Here is a 14,809-nt window from a genome sequence, read left to right as displayed (position 1 = left end):
TTCATATGCTGCAGCTACACTCTGGCAATTACAAGCTGCCCTGCCATCAGACTGATCACATCAGTATACTAGGCTGTAGACTGTGGTGGTGGGTGAAGTGGCTACACGTCCTACTTAGCTTTTCTTGCTGTGAGATTGTAATGTCTGGCAGTGGGCACATGGAAGGAGAACCTACTTCGTCTGCCACAGATAACTCTGTGATTCTAAATTATTTGGCCTCAGTCATTGCTATGTAATGAATTGAATTGAGAATTTATAGTGGAATGGCGGAACTGGCAAAGTTGGGAAATAACAAATGTTACGTAACCCCTTGTGACTAGATAATGTTTTGGGAAGCTGAAGTAGATCTCCTTTCTTACAAATGGTAGATTTCATCAGATTTTGAGAGAGATAGAGATATACAATCTGTTCATCTGGTATTACTAAGGAGAAAACAATTAGTGCAAATAACTTTTTTTGTGCAGGAGACTATAATTACTATATGATTGTAGTTTGTTCTAACTTTGAAGGCCACTTTGCATCTGAAAAGTAACTTTTGCAAATGCTATAGTGTCTTGTTTTATTTTTATCAAGTAGCTGTGAAACCAAATTTGAGTTGAACTGAATTAATCAATGGGTTTTACTTGTACTCTCTGTGAAAACTTCTGGACACTGAAGCATCCTTGGTGAGTGAAGAATTGTAGAACAGCAGACACATGAGATAGTAGCGTTAAGCCTGCAGATCTTTGCTGTTTTCGAGGTTCTTCATTCAGTGCATTTGTGTTGGCTTAGTCTCTTAACGGCCACAAATATGTTGATTTTGTACTGGTATTAAAGCTCAAAGTGGCCTTGTATTTGGAACTCTAATAATAATTATGTTGTTATATGAACTAGAAAATGATCCACTTCTCAGCTGTGTTATTGCAGAAGAGCTAACAGAGTAAGGTGAAGCCTGCATTGATTAACGGAGTGAGCAGTGAGTCTTAAATGCACATGGGGAATGGGTTTTTCTCACTGCTGCTTGCTTCTCAAGCAAGAGCTACAGCTGATGCTGTAAAGCAGTGATGAATAACTCTACAACGTTAACTGCGTTTTAGATGTAAACACATTTAGATGCTATCATGCTGACCAGTATCTTGTGATCTGTCATTTTGAACTATTATTTATGTGTTGAACAAACTTTATTTTAACCTTGTCTGGTAGGTTTATATGAATGCAGCATGCCCTGGGTTTTTTTGCATAAACGTGACTTTGGCTCTACTTTCAAAGAATAAGCCAGTTCTGGTGAGAGCAGGGCATTTGCATGTGAAAACTGGTCGGCTTGTGAGTGTATGGAAATAAATACAAAGTTTGATCCAGGTGATGGCTAAGGGAAACAGATGACAAATCTGTTGCAATGATGCTGGCAGTATGAAAACAGGGGTGGAAGTTATTAGATGTCAGAGAAGCTGTGCTTGTCCACAGCTATCATTTGTTATCTTTTTCTTTTGGGTGCAGTAGACTGATATTCTTGTCATAGATAACAAACCAGTGAGTGAGTTTTGTCTTTACTGGCAGTCTTGAATGCAGTATGTATTTTAAAAAGTTACTTTTCCATTTAGGAGGTTAGGCTTCGTGTATATTTCCTTGAAGGGTAGCTTTGCTAGCTGTTACGCAAACCTACATTTTGAGGCTCAGCACAAAAATGAAAATATCAAGAGAATCAACTGCAACGAAAACAAAAGACTTCAACTTGATGCAAATTACCTGATACTGACTGTATGGGGTTATTGATACTGAGTTTCAGCTGGTTTAAAAATTAGGAAGTCACGCTTATGGTCGAGAAATTCTAGTGACGGCGCGTCATTAGTTTTTTGGTAATCTGAAAAACTGAACAACCTGATGTCAAAGACTATGAAAGTATGAATAGTAAGAGTATAGTCCTCAGCTAGAATGATTGTTAATAGTATACAGATACATTAAGCTAAATTATCATCATAATTCAATTACAAAAATGGAAATAGCATTTGTATTTATATTGATATCAGTAGAATATGATAAATGCAATTAGCCTTGCATTTGGAAATGGCTTTTTGAATATATATATAGATTGTTCTTTGAATGTTGTTTGAATTATGGAATCTAATGATAGTTTTAATGCATTCTTAATTCTAAAACTAGTATCTTCTGTATTGATTATGTTTGGCCTAAATACCAGAGCTCCTTATACAGTTTTGGTGATTGCTGTGCTTAGACTACTGTGTGATCTCATCTCAAAAGGTGATGTGTTTGATTCAATTTAGAATATACAGAATTCACAGTACTATGACAGTAGTTCTAATGCCATTTCTTTTGAGTTGTATTCAGAAGAGGTTACTTCAGTAACTTCATACTTAAGATGTTTAAATTTTAAAAGCACTTTGTGTGAACAGCAAATGAAACACTTTCATTTAGGTGTTGAGTAGAGACTTTGGATGCAATTGCAAAGAAATGTACTTCTCAGTTTGTCAGATGTTGATAAGGTGGGTTGGTTTAGGTGCCTGACTGTAACCTCTGTGCGATGGTTCACCTACGACTCAAGTTTCGTTGCCGTGCTGGTTCTTTCGTTGTGTATTGGCACTTCTGAGAGCAGTTCGCTAACAAAAAGGAGTCATGTCACTGGGATACTGACACGCTCCGTTCTTCATAGGTGGGACAAAGAGTTGTCAAGCAGGTTACTTTATAGTTAGCTGTCCAGGTAGGGTCGTGTTAAAAAATTTTGTGAAGTAAAAACATTCCATCTCCAAAGTCTAGTGCTATCATTCTTATTAAGTTGTGTGCTAAATTACCAGTCCCATTCATCTTGTTTCTTCCCCTGTTGAGCGGTCTCAGTGTTATCTTGTTACTTGTGTATTCATTTGAGCGCAGAATAATAGAAAGTTGTCAGAGAACTTCCATGTGTGTGTGAGAAATGGTTACCCATTCATATCTGAAGTGTTGTTTGCTTATGTTTCTTAACATTTGATTAATTCATAATGTTCAAGGTGTAGGATGCATGTAAATGGGCAAGATGACTACCAGCTCTTAATTTTTAAATAAATGCGTATATGTTTGAATAGGATCACGAAGCAGTCAAGTTAGCCCTCCCTCTTCCTAAAATAATAACAGCAATAATTACACAAACAAGCAATTATGTAGAGAAAAATGTTTACACGTAGGGATGAATAGTTTAGAGATTGTAGTATTACAGTCGGCAGTGAACAGAAAAAAAATATCTACCTGCAACTCCAAGTACTTTGGAGCTCTGGTTATACTGAAGAACAGATAGACTGGGCTTCTCCCTGTGTTCAATGTACTAATAGATTACAGGGATCCTCCTGCACATCTGAAAGGGAATTATTGAGGTTTTCTGGTAGTTGTATGGTATTTATTTTTTTAAGAGCTCTGGGAGATCTCATTTCCTTCTGTTCTAATACCTCAGTGATTCCTTCTCCTTTTTCATGTTTGTTTCACCTGCATGTTACTGACTAACTACTTAAGAATTATATAGTACCTGCTTTTCATGCTGGGAATGAACAGTTCTGGTAATGAAGGAGGAGTAAGGGATATTCTTTAGCAAGTAAGTATTTAATGGGGTAGTTTGTTAAAACAGAAATTTGTATTTTTCACTGACAGTTATGTAACTTCTTGGCATGATTTGGGCATAATTATTGGATTAATGGTGCTCAGTTTTCTTCTCAATCATTTTTTTCTAGCTTAAAAAAGGACCTCGGAAAGCATTTGGATGGGCTAAGCAAATACCATCTGTGCAGTTGAATAAATGTGTGTAAAATATTTAATTATGTATGAGGCTTTCAGTAACTTCAAGGAATTCGGCAACAATTAAAATGGAAAGGATGATGCAAAAGCTCAATCTTGTATTTTTCACAGGAAAACTGAAGTGTGCTTTGTCAGTATCACAGTTGGGCACATTTCGTACTGAATAACACAAACTTGTTGAACTCTGTGGCATGTGGCTTTTGTTCTTGAGGCTTCTTGAAGCTGGTGCAACTGCATCAGAAACCTAAGGTGTTCTGCTTGCTGGTCTTAAGACAAATGCTTGCTTGGGTTTGTGTTAACAGTTACCAAAAGAAACAACTGTTATATTGGTTAAATGAAACTAATCTTCTCTTTCATTCTTAAAATTTCACGGTTACTTTTTTCTGTCACATATATTAAATATGAGTTTTGTTTCACCGAACAGTACTGTTTTGAACAATAGCAAGAGATGCTGTGTATGTTACGGAAGTGATTATTACATTCTCGATGCACTTTTCAGTGTAGTTAGTCCAATGTCAAACTGTTTAACCTCAGCTTCCACTCTGATTCCTAAATATTACTGGGTAAATGCATTGTATGCTGAAGAATTGATTTGGGTATGAATTGAGATTTTTCCATTCATTTTTTTCTAAGAGATTTTTAGGTTTAGGCTAGTTGTGAGTAATAATAGGAACGAAAAGTGCTCTTTTTTTTCCCCCCTCTCAATTCAATGCTAAGTATTAATCTTGAAAGATATTTTTTTTTTTGTCATATTGATATTAAAGGCAACAATTTGTGTTAATCTGCAATTAGAAACACAGTTTCTTTATCAGCTTATAGGTCCAGACTTTTTGGGTCATCTAACAGAATTTGTTGGAGAAGTTCTGTTAGCCCATCTGACAAACAAAGCTTAAAAGTTGGTGAAAATGATTAAAAAATACTTATTTTTAGAACTACAGTAGGAGAGAAACCTAACTGCAATAACCAACTAAACTGCTAGCAGCTTTTAGCACTTCCTCTCATGCACCACTTTCAGATCTCTCTTAATTAACTATTTCCAATTCGTAAGAGCTATGTTTTTCTTTTTTCACATGTTGCTCTCTTTGAAGTCTTTCCTTTTCTTCTAATTTTGTAGCATTTGGTAGCATTTCTTCTATTGTCTAGTTGGGTTGATGTTCTGTAAATCTTACTATAGCGCCCATGTTGCCTCCATTTGTTTCATTGTAGAATTTCTTTCTGCATTAATAGCTGTCTTTTTGTACAGAATTGTTCCTGACAGTGGCATAACAGACTTCACCAGTATGTTCTGGTTGATCTCACTTTGGGGTGGGAGGATGCATTAAATTTTCTGTTCTTTTGTAGCCCTCCTTCTTGTGCTCCATATCATAATTTTGGCATTTTGCATACCTTACTGCATGTTTTATTCTCTCATCTGCACCACACTCTCCATTCAGTATAATTTTTTCCTCTTTGTAATTTGTTTTTTTTTTTATTGCTTGTATAAGTACGAAAGTTGGTATTTTCTTAGGGAGGAAAAAAAAACATTGAGAGGTTTAATTCCTAAAGTAAAAGGATATATTAGCAGTCCAGGCCATTTCTGTTTCAAATCTGGTAATGTAATTGTGCTATGTAAATGGAACTTTCAGTGTGGCTAGAAAAAGTGATGCCTAGGCTCTGCATTCTGACACGAAAAGTAGTCATCTTTGCACTTAGTGCAGGTTGAATTCCACATCCTTTCTAATGCTAGCAATTTGGGTTATACAGTCTTAATATAAAAAAAAATAAATATTTTCATCATAGTTCCTGAGCTGTGTTAGACTTAGTGTCCATCTTTGTTTGGACCATCATGTGGAAGCACAAACTGTTATTAATTTTCTAGTGTCTGAAAGCAAGCACATACTGTCGCACTATGTATGTAATACATGCCTTTTCTGACTGGATGTAAACTCTGGGCATTTGTAGCTGACTTGAATGACTTTGATCTTCTGTTATCTAAAAGCCCCAGCTTTGTATAGAGTAGTCACTGTAGTCTGTGATGTAGCTCTCAGACTGGATCCATCCTGTGAAATATTTCCATCTAGTCTATTGTTTTGTTTTCTGGAGGAGGCAAAACAACTGTTTTAGTAGTGGGTGCTTCCTACAAGTGGAAAACATTCTCTAGGGGAGAGCTGTACAGAGCAATGGTTGCTGCTGTGTCTAGGTGCATGGGGTACCGCTTCCTGCTGCTGCAGAGGTAACCTCTCCCAGTAGCAGCTGACATCATCCTCACCCCATATGTAGCTGGTAGGAGCATCAGATGAGCTCTCTGTGGCGAGTTAAAATGGTGCTTATAATTACTGTTGAGAGCAGGGGAAAAGGATGCTGCTTTGTGACTCAGTGTGGACCACCTGATGTGTGCATTGTGTGGAGAAAAATGATAAACACAATAGATGCTAAGCTGCTGCATGTAAATTGGATAACGTGGGCACAGAAGACATCAATGATCCAAACATTTTTTATTTTTAAGTCTGTGAAGATGATCCACCTGTGATGCTTAATTATTTTCTTAGCTTTGAAAAGTTGAAGCTGGAAGTTTAAGTGGTGGAGATGTAGCAGCATTCTTAATACAGTTAATGGAAAAATATTAAGGGAAACAAATGAGACACTGTCCACAGGTCTTGTGGAAACAAAAAAACCAAAACAAACCAATGTGCGCTGTCTCTCTCTCTATATATATACTGGAAGGCTGGCAAAACTGCAGTGATCTCTACTTTCCAGCACTTGTTCCTTTTCTGTAGTAAGTTGAGCAACTTTGGATGGTTCTTCCCTCTTTATTCTTGATTGTGTGCTTCATTGTGTTCCTATGGCTATGCAGTGGCTTACATGAGGGAAAACTCATAATGTGGTTTATGGATCAGATAATTTTCATTTTGGACTTGCTTCCTGGTCTAATTCACTACAGCAAAGGGAATATGCAGTTTGTGTTGGGAACCTCTACTTCCACAGGTACTGCTGATGAAACTAGAACCTGAGTCTCCGTAATATCATGATTAGGTGTTCAAACCATAGTTCAGTAAACATGATTTGCTTTTCCTCTGTGGTGTCTATTAAGTTTTGCTAGGGCAAGTGTTTGCAAGCTTGCATGTCAGGGAAGATGATGGAATTGACAGGAGTTTAAAATAACCACTTGTTTCTTAGGTTATTTGTAAACTAGCTTAGGTACTCAATCCACCATGCAGGCCTACAAATACAGTCCTTCCACAATGGGATGGATGTGTTAGGACTAGGAGTGAGAAGCTGCCTATGTTGACAGTGTTGCAGAAGACTGACTTGTCAAAAAATGGCTTTTATTTCTTAAATTAGTATCCATTAAAAAAAAGTATAGATCAAGCTGATCTAACAGTTGGAAGCATTGCTTCCCTAAGAGTGGTGTGTGTCTAAATGTTACAATGTCCTTTTTTTTTTCATAGGCATGCATAATTTTGATGTGAGTGCTAGATTCAAGATATTTTAAGACTTTGAAATGGAGAGATATTCAGTGGTCTGTTTCATGGCATTTAATTTAGGTCAGGGCACTGAAAACTTGCTACCAGTTCTTGATCATGCTGACTGCAGTGTGTCTGAGAACTGGATGGCTTCAGGGACTCTGGTTAATGTTCTTAAGTATTCACAGTAACAAGTCTTCATTTTGTTATAATGAACATAGCAGAATGTTTCTTGTGTTTTCAGTGTTCTGCGTAAAACAGTTTTCCAGAGGTTACTGAAACTGCTGTAGAGAGGCTATGAGTTTGATTAGGACCAAATTAGTGTTTTTATCTATCACTAAAGAATTTTGGTAGGTGTGGATATTGAAAAACTTTTTGTCTGCCTTACAGTCGAGTGTGAAGCACATTGGCTGGTATTTTGTGTTCCAAATATCAGAGTATCAGATCTTAGTCTGATAAGGGTTATGTTTGAATTTGGCTTACTGATAACTTGGAATCATTATTTTACTTGCAGAAATCCCTTTAGTTTACATACTCGGATTCATTATCAGTTTACTGTTTAGTTGTTGAAATCCATTGCTAGGTTTGAGCATGGCAGCAGTTCTAAGCAATATAAATAGGTGTCCGTCGGGAGTATTCATTGGGAGCTTGTTACATAGGAGCATATAAGATACCATCTCTGGAAATCTGCTTTCCAAATTAAAAGTTAGATTTTGTGCTAAACACAACTTACCATTTCAAGTTAAATTTTAACTGACGTTTATTACTATATCTCCTCAGGGGAACTTTAGATTTGATGTAAGTATTCCAGGCTGTTTTTCCTAGTTATTGTGTTAGACTCAGGTTTTCACCTCTTGAAGGTTTTTAGGGTAAACTTGACTGTTTTAAAATGCTGTCATTAATTATTTTTTTATTGCTGTTGTGAAGTGGCTTGACAATAGTACATTCAAATAGTAATTTTAATTTGAAAATTCAACACATTCTGCATCTTTCCATATACAGGGAGAAAGTTCAAACTTCAATTTTGCTGTGCCAAGCGTGAGTGAAGTTTGCTTCAGAGAACTTTGGGCTCCCTATAAAGGCATGCAGAGCAAATTACAGTTGTTCAGGTTATCAGCCAAATACAAATTGTATTTTTTTGTGCCAATAACAGTTCAAAATGTGTTTATATAGGATTGCTGTTTTATGAAATTTGTAATGTGTTTGAACATTGAGAAACCAGTTCCTTGCTGATTTGAACTGGTGTGAATGGGGATGACTTGAGTTTAGCTATTGGGTGACATCAGTGGGAGGACTAGCTCTGAACACGTATTCATATTTGTGCTTCTTTAAGCAGTAAAACCATAGCAGAGGCTCATAATTTCCAAGATGATAGATTGTTTTCCTTTTGTTCTTAAACACTTTGGCTTTTAATGAAAAAATACTGTGTTTGCTGGCTTCTGCTCTGCTATTCTGGATGTACAGTGTGCTCATGTAAATCAGCAGTTTCTATAAATAGACTATCAGCAGCTGCAGAGCAAAACTGACAAGCTTCTGGTCATTTTTATTTTTGCCATTCAGAAGCTGCTTGAATAGCTGTTAAAGTTCCCAGTAGTATATGTGCCTGCTGTAGTGAGATCTGCAGACCGAGCGGAGGTTATGAGTAGGGAGATGGAAAGAAAGAGTGGATTTATAAACCAACAGTGTGAGAGTAGAGGCAAAGAGCTCTGTATTCCTTCATTTGGGAGTCCTTAAGCTGAGTTTAGAGCTCTTTTATATAAAAGCCTGCTGGCTAAAAGTCAGGAGTTCTTAAATGGGGTCTGGGGATAGCATTTATCTTAACTTCTTTATAGCTGGATGTAAGACAGCCTTTACAGGTGTGCTTTGTCGGGGAGCATTATCAATACCATGCCCTAAGAAGCCGTCTCCTAAAATGTTCAGTTCCTTCTGGTGCTGGGTCTGGTTTTGTCTGCTGATTGGGAAAGAAACAGCCAGGCAAGAATGCTTACCTTCTGCAGCATTCCGCCCTCTTGCACCACCGTGCATACGGCTCTGGTATGGCTGAACAGCAGCTGCTACCGTCCTCCTTTGTAGAAGCAGGCTAGGAAGTGGTAGCAGTGTGGCCTGCAAGAAGGAATGCTGACAGGCCAACCAAGTCACCATTGTTTGTGGACACCAGGGAGGTTTCCAGAAAAGAAAAAGTATTTAATATCTTTCATGTGAGCTTTTAATTGAAGTCTTGTGTCTGTGTTTACATGTGTGGTGGTTGTTTTTGGGTTTGTTTGTTTGTTTGTTGGCTGGTGGTCTTTTTTTGAAAGCTAGCAACCTTCTTTTAAGAGCCTTACTACAAGGTCTCAGGAAGTACCTTGGGCTGTAACAATTATTTTCCTGAAATAGACATGTTCTTTCTTTCGGTGTTTCCCAAAGTACATACAATAAAATGGATGGTAGATTTGGTTTGTGCTGAAAGATGTTGAATGTCTTTCTATTCCCCCCCCTTGTAATAAAAGCACATTTCTTGAACCTTTATACCCAACCTATGTGAATAATATATAAAGGAAAGGAAATTATGAAATACAGATTTATAATGGCAGTTGGGAACAGAGAACATTTGTCAACTATTTTAGAAACAGCATCATCAGCCTGTGAGGTGGCTAAAGATCACCTAGAAGTGAAATTCGGTGTATTCCAAAGTCTCAGAAACTGAAAAGTTTCCTAGCATCTTAATTGTTTGTTTTACCAGTGCTTTAATCTGCGTTCTTTGTACTGAGTTAGATCTTTCTAAAATTAACTGTTATTGAAGGAGAAACACAGGACCTTGACAGCTAGACTCTTAGGTTATTATTTTTAATGTTGTTTGAAATGTATGTATGTTTTTAAACTTCTAATGGATGTCTTCTGTCTTGATAGCCTAAATATTTTCGAGTGCTCTACTACTAGAAAAATGGAGCATTATGATTCTTCATAGAAGAAAATATTGACAATGTCAAAAAGCACAAAACATGTTTGAATAGAAAACACGGACTTGTTCTTTTTAAAAATTATTCCCTTCACGTTTTATTCAGCTGCCATTTTAACAGAGTAATTATAGTTAATTCACTGTGAACTACCATTTGTGGCAATGAGGTCTAAATAATTGGGAGGGATGAGGAGTATGGTACTTGGCAGACCCTTGCAGGCTGTTACGAGATCTATTTGAAGTATGAAGTTTAGAAGAAGAAAAGAAAAAGTACCTCAGAGTGCTTTTAATGGTTATTTCTAAAATACAGTATAAAAAGTTTCACTTTAAGTATTTCAGGAAAAGATGAGTATGTTGTATATCAGCTTATTTCCTTTCATAAAGTATAGAAACTCTTAAAATACAAAGTTAGTATCTTTTGCAGAATGAATGGAAAGGTGGAAAAACTGTAGAATTAGTTTGACATGTAGAATTCCTTGATCTTTAAAGACAGGCAAAAGGAGTACATTCTGAGAATCTTTGTGTGAGAGACTTTACTAAATAACCCTTTTATTTCTGCTTTTAGTCAGCAGATAAGCAGCGAGCCCTGGAAGAAACCAAAGCCTACACAACCCAGTCGTTAGCAAGTGTAGCCTATCTGATCAACACTTTGGCCAACAATGTTCTCCAAATGCTGGATATCCAAGCATCCCAACTTCGACGCATGGAATCTTCAATCAACCATATTTCACAAGTGAGATGTTTTTCTGGATTCTCCCCACCCCCCCGCCCCTGTTTTTGTTTTTGAAATGTATTCATAGCAAGTAAAACTCACCTGACATTTTGTGAATGAGAATAGTCACATTTAAAACAGAAGGATGTGTTTCTTCTTACAGTAATTCTGAGAATGGCTCTCGTTATGTGATTGGATATCTGTGTTAGTGTGAACATTTTATATAAGCTAAGAGTTTAATTGCATTCTTTGCCAGTTTGTTCTGTGGATAGGGGGCCATTCTGCGTAAGTGAAAAGCACAGAAAAATCACTAATGGAAAAATCAGAATCTTATGTTAAGGGACAAATTAAGCTTTCCAAATCCTATTTGGTGACTGACTTTACTTGGTATTTATTGGCTAGAGGCACTTAAAATTAAGGGAAAGAAATATGGAATAGATGGTGGAAAACAATACTTGTCATCTTTTCACTTTTCCTGTTGCTATAATACTGGCATCTAACGATAAAAGCAGAGATGGCAAAAGTAGTTTACTCCTGGCTTTTTTTAATAAAACTTTGAGATTACATGAACAGAAGGCAAAATTAATGCTTCAAGTTTGTGTATGGCTGCAGAACTCCTGCCATTGCTGTTTTTCTGAGCAGCAATAGACTAAGCTACTATTATCAGGAATCCCTGTCCCATCTCTACTGATGAGAGAATTTTGGCTGCCAGAGTGGGCTGAGGATAGATAATAGATTTAGTAGAGGTTTACATGCCAGTGATGGATTAAAAGAGAAGTTTAGAGCAATGGTACAGCACTTTCTGGTTTTCTGTTACTGGAGGGTTGGTTGACATCCTTACTGAATATTTTGTGTCTTATTTGACCAATACATTTTTGCTGCTAGGATTTCTTGATCTCCATGCAATAACATAATAAATTAAAATCAAGAATATTTTGGTATTTAGAAAGACATTTGAAAGTAGGAGCTGTGTAAGGTGGGAAATTAGCAGATTGAACTGATCTGTTGATTTGCTGGTGCTGGAAGGATTGCTAAACTCTAATAGAGGTTTGAACCAGTGAAAGAATTGAATAATTTATATGCTAACTTAATGAGCTGACTCAGCTCACTGGGAGGTCAGATGAATTCCAGAGCAGGTGCAAAGGAAGATGTGGGGAGGATTTTCTCTTCTGGTAGTAGTATGCTGTTAGATTGCCTCAGTTATCTCATGCAACTGCATCCTCAAAAATAAGTTGAGAAGTTTGATTTCTTCTTCTACATGCCTCTTGTAATTAAGTTGTCCGTGGATTAACTTTTTTCCCCAGAAAATGTTGCAAATTACTCTGTGTGTGTGTACGTATATGTGCTATATATATGCTGTGTGTGTATATACCTCTGTGTATGTGTGTGTGCTTGTGTCTGCGCTTTTTGACAGTCTAGTGACAGCTGACAAGTATTTCAACTATTTGAAAGCCTGACAGAAAAGACTGTAATATGAATAAAAATATTCAGAGTTCACTGGATTTTGCATTTTATAGATGTAGAAAGTTCATTTTGTCAGACTGTTTCTGTAAATTAGCTTTTGTGGAAGGGCAGGAGCATTTTAAATTTTTTCCTTCTGAGAGGCTGAGATTTATGCAGATTGAGATGCTAGGTAAAATTGTCTTTAGCATTTATGCAGAATGGCTAGTTATTTAAAATGGAGCACTAAATTACCAGTGCCCAATAGCTAATGAAGATGTATCTGCCAAAATTCAAAGGCTGCACTTGAACAACCAAAAAAAGTTTGTGTGTTTTTTTTTTTTTAAATATTGCTGTAAAAGTGAAAACTGAGTTTGTTTTTTGTTTTATTTTGAGTCTGCGTCATCTATATGTAGGATGCTCCCCAAATCTTCATGGAAGAAATGTTACCAGAGGAGCAGACAGTATTTGAATTCTGGATATTACATACATGAAGTGTGTTGATCCAAGGAACTTAATAAAGTTGAATTGGATATGTTCAGAAATTGTTTCATCCCATGATACCAATGTTGTAGACGGTTATTTTTCTTTTTAAAAAAATGAATTTATTTTGTTACATTTTTTGTGTAATAAATTATTTATTTTCAGGAAATTTGATTATGGTTCTCCTGGAACGAGTCTAACTTGCAGAAGACTTCCTTGGTCTTTTTTTATCTTGGGTGTAAAGTTTAGTGGACTGTTTCTAGTACCACTTAAAATGCCTCATCATATAATACCTTATTACCAAATTACAGTTTCAGTCAGTCAGACTTGAAATGATGCCAGTAACACAGAATAGAGAGCAGGTTGGTAATTACCATCTGCTCGCAGTGCATCATAGCCTTAATGCTTTGGTCAGTAGGTACGGAGATTGAAGTTTAGAAAACACTAATGCAAATTGCAATATCTAGATTGCTTTTAATTCTGATTTGGTATTTCATATATTCTCCAAAAAGGGACCAAAATGATTTATCTCTCAGTAAGAAAACTTTTTTCAAAAGTGCTTGTTTTGTTCAAGTGTAGCACAGACTGGAAGAGATGTGATGAACTTTAGAAAATAAATATTCTAGTTCTCTGTTCATTGATATAATGCTGATTTCTATCACTTTTTATGTTTCCTTCTAAATGCCAACTTAATGAAAGAGCTGAAAAGGAAGCTGATAATAATTTGTGGTTTTTCAGATTATATATAGGTCCCGAATAAGGAAATTGTTACTATTGAAACTATTTTTATGGAAGTGATTAAGTTCTAATGGTTTAAAATTTAGGATTATTTTGATTTGGTCTGAAAGCTGATGAATCTATTCTTACTTGCCTTCTTGAACCTTGTCCAGAACTAGATGATATGCAGTGTTTCATATTTGGCTGAAAATTTAAAACCTAAGTACAGATAATCTGTATAAATATTTATACTTGTTAAAAAAATTGTGTTGCAGTTTTCGAGTTAGCAGACACTGTGAAAAGTTGCTAACGACCAAATTCTTTAAATTAATCTGGCAGATTTTCAGGTTTTAGTATTTGGATGATGAAAAATATTTTTTCAGGTTTAGTTATAGAATATTTCTGTTAGCAAGGTCAACTTTAAAACTAGGATGCTAATGATGTAAAGAAGCGTGTTATCACAAAGATGGTAGTGATGAGTTACCTCCAGTGGCACTGCATGATGGAGAAATCTGCTGTGTTGTCTTCTTACAGAACCTGACTCCCCTGATACTGGCCATGAGAACAGGGATTGACTAGACCTCAGATTTGAATTTACCTGTGGTCAGTACGTGTTGCTCAGCTGAACTGTAGCAACATGTGTGAGCTGGTTGGTCTCTGCAGGGAAGTTCACTTGGACCTTCCATTGATGTCCGTAAAGGCTTGTAACAGTTGTCAGTTGTCTTATTCTTGTAAATTACAAGAATAGCCAAACTCTTTCAGAAATGGTAATGTGTGCCTAATTTTCTACAGTATATATTACCTGTTCATGGAGAAAGTAGCTTTTCAGCATTTTTGTATTGTTATGACCTCTTTGTATATAAATTACATACAATTCTGATTGAGGCAATTAATGTCACATTTCTAACATCAAAATTAGACAGTTACTCATTTTAAAGCAATAATCCAATTTCCAAGGTAATTTGCAATTAATTAGTTTAAATTCTATCAAATTCAATTATAAAAAATAAAGGGCCAACAACACTATTTTTAAGCAATGTTTTCTTCTAAGATTTTTTTAAACTGAAATTTAAAAGCACAGACTAACAATAAATTTATCAATTTAATTTAGCATGGTTTGAAAAGAAGTGGTGTCCTTCCTGCCAATCTCCCACTGGCTTTAGATGGCTGAGCATGACATCATATGGTATGGAGTATCCCTTTGGTCAGCTTTCCTGGCTGTCCCCCCCCTCTCAAGTTCCTGTGCACCCCCAGCCTACTTGCTGCTGGGATGGCATGAGAAACAGAAAAGGCTTTGGCTCTGTGTAAGCACTGCTCAGC

The 14,809-nt window shown here is 36.4% G+C and overlaps 1 protein-coding gene across 18 annotated transcripts in view; it reads left to right on the top strand.

The window, feature by feature from the left end:
• The window catches only part of ABI2 (abl interactor 2), a 71,687-nt gene that overhangs the window by 18,303 nt on the left and 38,575 nt on the right, over positions 1 to 14,809 (top strand). For all 18 annotated transcript variants that reach the window (XM_080400285.1, XM_080400288.1, XM_080400292.1 and 15 more), the window contains exon 2: positions 10,703 to 10,870. In XM_080400285.1, the coding sequence (XP_080256411.1) occupies positions 10,703 to 10,870 (168 nt within the window). The remainder of the gene's footprint in view (positions 1 to 10,702; positions 10,871 to 14,809) is intronic.

Source organism: Falco punctatus (genome assembly GCF_963210335.1).
Source record: "Falco punctatus genome assembly, chromosome: 8".
Taxonomy (NCBI): domain Eukaryota; kingdom Metazoa; phylum Chordata; class Aves; order Falconiformes; family Falconidae; genus Falco; species Falco punctatus.
The sequence above is the reverse complement of the archived record's forward strand: the minus strand, read 5'-3'. Positions and strand labels throughout refer to the sequence as shown.